Below are 6,000 nucleotides of genomic sequence, written 5' to 3'. Positions count from 1 at the left end.
GCCTGGTAAGTGGCAGTCATGGCACTGGGACCTGAGCTAGAGCTGTGGTTAAGGGAGACAGCGCTTCACATCCACGTTTGCTCCAATTGTCAGTAGAGTTAGACATTTCATAAACAGCAGTGGAACAGAGGCAGTAAATCTCACAGCAAAATCTCACCAGCTATACTGGTGAAGATCCTAAGTATTAAACAACCAGAAGAAATGCTGCTCTTCTCCAGCATCAAAACTAAGATAATTGTCCCCTGTTTTCTCCTTTCAAATGTCACTTTTGAAAGACTTGCACATCTAGCTTGAAGAGCTTGTAAGATTCACACCAATTAGAGATGGATACCATAGTAACACTTTCTCTTAGAAGGATTACAGTTCTGCAGAAATAAAAAATCAATTACAAGCCAGTTATCCCAAACCTGCCTGGTTAGGAGCCTGACAAGAGATGACAGCTTGATGCAGACCCTGTAACTGTAACCACAGGGCAGGTTTTCTCCTGCGTGCACATTTGGTCTCCTGTGGGTATCTGTGTTACCTGAGGATTTGTAACGGAGAGGGAACCACGGGGCACAGGCCATGCCTGCCTCTGCAATGGCGTGCTGACCAAAAAGAAGCTCTAAATTTTTTATATGCATTTCTCAAGGACACTAGGTCAGTACATATTCACTGGTACACAGGAAAGCCTTTCACAGACAAGAAAGCAGAAAAAACAGGTTGTGGTACGATAATCAGAAATAGAAAGGACATATCTTGTGGTGAATGAGTTGCTAGCTCACTTACATTACATAAAGAACAAGTAAAAGCAAAGCTACAGAAATACATAGATAGTGGGGAAAGTCCACACTGAATCCAGTATGAAGACACAGCCCCATCCCTATCAATCTCCAATCCCCACAGATGCTGATTCTCTTTTCTTGATCAACACCTTTAAATGACTCCACCTCTCCTGCCTCCTAAAGAAGCTTCCTCTGAATTATTTCCACCATGACAGAAGACCAAAGTGTAATTCAGAACAGAACAGTTAAACTATCTCCAAAATTTACTTACATGTCACTTACTTTTGTATCTCATTTCCCTCTCTGACACAGGTCTATGCCTTTAGAAGCTACAAATCTCTACTAAAGTCTTCCTTATTTCTTAATGGACTTTAATTGACATTTAGCACATTTTTAATCTGGCTAAAAAAAAAAAAAATCCACTGAGTGCAGAATATTACTGCCTTCTTTCTCCATTTACATCCTCAATAATAAAGAACTAGTTCAAGACACACAGGTTGTTTTTAACCTGTTCCAAGTATCTGTTTTGCTAACTTTGCAGACCTCCTAGTACGGATAATGTTACTGCTGCTTCCTGCCATACACATACAGGGTCAGTCTTCTATTCCCAGTTATCCAGGAGATCATTTTTTCTCACTCAAATATCTCATCTTAGCCTAATTATCTGCTCCTACATCTGTTCCCTGGTGGTTATTTTGCTAGAGAAACTAGAAAAATTAACACAGTTTGAATATTTTTTGTATAGGAAATTAAAATCATGTGGCGCTGTAGCAGGATACTTTAGTGATCTCTGATTTCAGAGGAGTTCACTGTATGAAAGCTAACACAAAAAAAAGGTGCATAAAGTTTCCAAAGTAAAATATCAGCCTGGCAATTTGACAGATACGTGAGGGCTGATCAAAATTTGCATACATATCTACATAAATATTGCAATCACTATAGCTTAGATTGGAAAAGAATGAGTACTTAGTCTAAACCCCAGGTTTCACACACTTATGACTTTCCAAAATATTCACCTGAATATTCATTCAGACTGAAATATTCCATGCTAGATCCATGTTTAGAGGATGTTATTTTAAAAGACTAAACAACACTTCTTCAGCCATTTTAGGCTCTTGGTATTCAAGACACAATGACATGCAAGAACTAAAGAGGAAAAAAAGACGAAATCATGACAGCAACATGTGTGAGTTGCCATGTACTAAATCTTTAACTTTCTTTTTAAAGAGATAAGTAGAGCAAGTTCAGGAATAAAGACTCGTCCACATGAACAGCTCCAGCAGATGCTGCTCTTTTACACCACACTGGCTGCTCCAGCTACTTCTGGACTTTCTGTCATGAACAAGTCAGTAGCATCACTGGATTGCACAGAATTGCTTAGGTTGAAAAAGACCTTTGGGATCTCCAAGTCCAACCATTAACTGGTTTTCATTGCAGGTTTTGGTTCCAGATTCTGATTTCAATGCAGTTGGTGGCAGCAAGAGGAAATGGGAACACAACAAAATATGGTGGGGACCAGTCTCCACATCCAACTGGTTTTGTATGTTCTGAATGTGAAGTCTAAGAAACAACGGTGATACAGAAGGAGCATTGCACCAGACTGTCCAAACAGATTAAAATAAAAATGAGCAACTGCCCCAAGTGTCTAGCACATTGCAGTTGTAACTTCTCAACCAAAACTGGGAAATCTTAAATTTCTTCTCTAAGTCAGTTATACTGAACATTTGTAGTATTTGTTTTTATTTCTGACTCCAAGTTAAATAAAACCTGTATTATTTGCTATGACTAAACATGAATAACTGCCAAACATTTATAAAACCTGAGTGACCACAGAAAATTCCAGTTCAATTCGGCCAACAAGTAAGAAAATACTAAAATATCATTAAAATGTGCCTTTATTTTTCTATTATAAGGGAATTCTACATAAACCAAGTTGACTCTGTTTTACAAGACGTTCCTCCCAATATAATAAATTTTCAAGATGATCATGAACAGTGTAAAGCTGTAAATTACACTTCTTGTTGAGGGCTTCAGCAAAGTTTCTTCAGTTGTTGTAATCCTGGAGAGCCTGAGCCATGAAAAGCTTGCCCAGGTTCTGTGCATTGAACTCCTTAATATTCTGGCAGTAGGTATTTATTTGACCTGTCAAAATGAAAGAGTAAACCTCTGTCAGTCTTGAAATTCAGAAAGGCACCCCAGAACATAGTTTTTCAAAAGCCAAATATGTATGAATCACTGAGGATTTACAGAGAAGCCACTAACTCTGCTCAACTACTCCACACTTTGGAATTTTAAATTTTCAGGATGCTCAAGTATGTTTGGGAAGAAGAAGAAACTAAATTAGGAGAACAGGTAAACTGATATGCTCAAAAAAACCCCTTAATTTTCCAGCACTACAAGCAGTTTCTGAAAATACATATGACAATAAAAAGAATAAACAATTATTGCTGCTGGACTGAAAGCCCAATCACATTAATTCTTCAATTTAGCTGCTCTAAAAATTCAACAAGACTGAATTTCAGTTCTGTTCTTATGCACATGCCTTCTCTATTAAAATTTTTGCAAGAAGTATTTTTCAGCAGCATACTGAAAATTGTGCCATTCCTCTGTGACATTCTGCTAGCCTTTTTTTCTACCTAACATTTCATTTTATTTCAAAAATCACCAGGGTATGAAGATTTGTCAGTGCTTTACAAATCAAATGTGCCCATCAAAACATTTTTACACTCTTACAGCTACAAGTTATTTCCCTTGTTAGCTACAAGTAGCAAAACCTGAAGCCAGTTTAATCAAAATTAAGGCTGTTTAGAAGGCCAATAAACTCTCAATTTAAAGAGAAGTAGAGAACTCTCTATTTGAGAAGTTTTTCAGTGCCTCAGAGACAAAGACCTAAGTTTTATTCTTTATCCACAAACTTTATTTCATCTAAGTTGAAGTGGATGCTTTCAATTCTTCCCCTGACTATGGTAAAAGAACAAAGAAAGAAAGTGCTTTGGCTGAAAACTGTCTTTTCCTTTAAGTGTAATAGTTTTCAATTCCTTCTCTCGTAAGGGGTGATTCATCCTAAGCTTTCACTTTCATAAAAAACACATTACACATATACACTCTTCAGTTGCATTTATAAGCTCTGTTAGAGCTGAATATTTAAATACTTTAATGCTGCTAGGATTCAGTAACTGCTAAAAACTATAAAAACAATAGGGTTTTCTAAAAGACTCTTTAAGGAGTAATAAATCAAGAATATCCTTTCTTCTAAACACAGCACTTATTATCAGTGTGAAACTATTAAATATCAAAATAATAAACTCTTGGTCACTTCAAAATTCAGGTAATTCAAATCCACTTTTTTTTTAATGCCAAAGCACTCTTTGATGTACAGAACACTACCAGGATATTAAATTTTCTCTCGGTACAAAACAAGGTGATAGCTATCTGATCCAAAAGGCCTGCAACAGTTAAACAATTTGCTTCCTCATTATATTTTCCAAACTTATTTTACTTAGCAGGGCACCTAGGTTGCCTGCTCTCTGTTGGCACTGTGAGGTCCCAGGTGTTTTTACCCTTTCAGGAGGCACAGAACAGGCACTGACAGTGGCCATGCCTGCAGCCCACCAGTGAACTGAAGAAACTGGGGGGTGGTGTCTCTCGTTATCTATGCTTTATTCTGATTTTTATCTCCTCTCTCCTGGCAGTGCAACAATATGGGGATAGTTTCCCTAAACCTCTGGCCATACAAAACAAAGAAATGATCTCTACTCTATTTGAAATTAAAAACAAAACCTTCTCAGCTGCTGCAACAATCAGTTTAAACCTATAAATATTACCAATAACTTGGGGCTGCTGTCAACTGCTCTGAATGAGAAGTTCCAGCCCAAAGAGCTTACTCCTGGGTCTTGTCTGTATAGCTCCTGAAGTTCTGGAGCTGAGGAGAGGCTGGGGCATCAGTGAAGGGAGCAGTTATACCCACTCATGGAAAAAGCCTGCCCCATGGGGAATTTCTCCATCTCTCCTTTAAAATGTGAAATTGACAATATCAAGGATAGGATGTGGAATGCTACCAAGCTAAAATATCATACCATAATGGCAAAAGTAATGAAAACTTAAAATGCTTTCAAAGGATACAACTGTGCTTTTTCCCAAGCGGACATTCTTATGTTAAAAGGCAATTTGAAAGCACTGCTAAACATTACCTGCAATAAGGAGTGACTCCATTCTTGGAGGTGGTTGTGGTGGTTTAAAAAGCTTATTGATGTCCTCCTCAGGAAGAGGGGGCTCTCCTCGGCTTTGACGCTGTATGTTTTCTTGCTGACGTCTCTGCTGATACTGAAATAAAACAACAGAATCAAAATGCAGCAGGACTTAAAAGCTGCAGAAAAATTTTTCAGATGTTTTCAAGAAACCAGCAAGTATGTTTTAAAAATTACATTTTTTAATGCAATTCAGGTTACTACAAACAATATAGTGTAATTCACAGTTTATTTCAATTCACTGGCAACAAGACATTCCCCATCCCACATGGCACCTTAAATAAGTGAGATAATGGAGAATCATACAGTACTGAGGTAGCGGGCTTAGCTTCTAAAATTTTTCAAAGATAAACACTGTATCTGATGGAAAGAATAGAGCATGGTTGGAAAAGGCCTCTACTGCCCCACGCATAGAGAAAAGCAAGGGTGGAATATGTAGGTATGAGAAGCCACCACCTCAGATAGTTGCACAAACCAAAAATTCTGCATTTTATGTAAGTTAAAGATCAAAACAATATTAATGTGAAAGGGGAAGAGAACTTGATTAAATAAGGCATTTAAAGCCAAAAAATATTAACTCCAAAATGAGAACAAAGTGGTGGCTGAAACCAAGCACAATGGTTCATTTCTCCATTAACATGCTAGAATAGCAGCTTGTAAAAGTTTTTCTGCTCTATATATATATATAAAAAATTGTTTTCCATACTTCTCTTTGCCACAGAAATTACTCAAACTTATAAAAAGTTGAGACAAATGTTTCTGCAGCTATCAGATAAACATTTGTTCTTAGAAAGCTCATAAATTCAGGAACTATGTGAGATTTCATATTGTATGTGGCAGTGAGGATTTAGTTATAAAGTTTGTCTTCAAAGTCCTCACACTGAACACAAGAAAAAAGTCTTTAAGGAGACAAAGAGTACAGACTGTTTTCTCTTGCTTACTTAAATGTATCTGTGATCTAATGAGTTTGAAAACAGTTCTTACTTGGT

At 37.2% G+C, this 6,000-nt stretch overlaps 1 protein-coding gene across 1 annotated transcript in view; it reads right to left on the bottom strand.

The window, feature by feature from the left end:
- Positions 1–2,641: 2,641 nt before the first annotated feature.
- Positions 2,642–6,000, bottom strand: part of EIF3H (eukaryotic translation initiation factor 3 subunit H) — an 86,411-nt gene continuing 83,052 nt past the window's right edge. Inside the window, exons 7-8 of the mRNA XM_058040453.1 lie at positions 4,955–5,087; positions 2,642–2,906 (exon numbers count right to left, since the gene is read on the bottom strand). Of these exons, the coding sequence (XP_057896436.1) occupies positions 2,809–2,906; positions 4,955–5,087 (231 nt within the window). The 3' untranslated portion in view covers positions 2,642–2,808. The remainder of the gene's footprint in view (positions 2,907–4,954; positions 5,088–6,000) is intronic.

Source organism: Melospiza georgiana, chromosome 1 (assembly GCF_028018845.1).
Source record: "Melospiza georgiana isolate bMelGeo1 chromosome 1, bMelGeo1.pri, whole genome shotgun sequence".
In the NCBI taxonomy this organism is placed as follows: Eukaryota; Metazoa; Chordata; class Aves; order Passeriformes; family Passerellidae; genus Melospiza; species Melospiza georgiana.
This window is presented reverse-complemented; position numbering and strand designations above follow the sequence as displayed.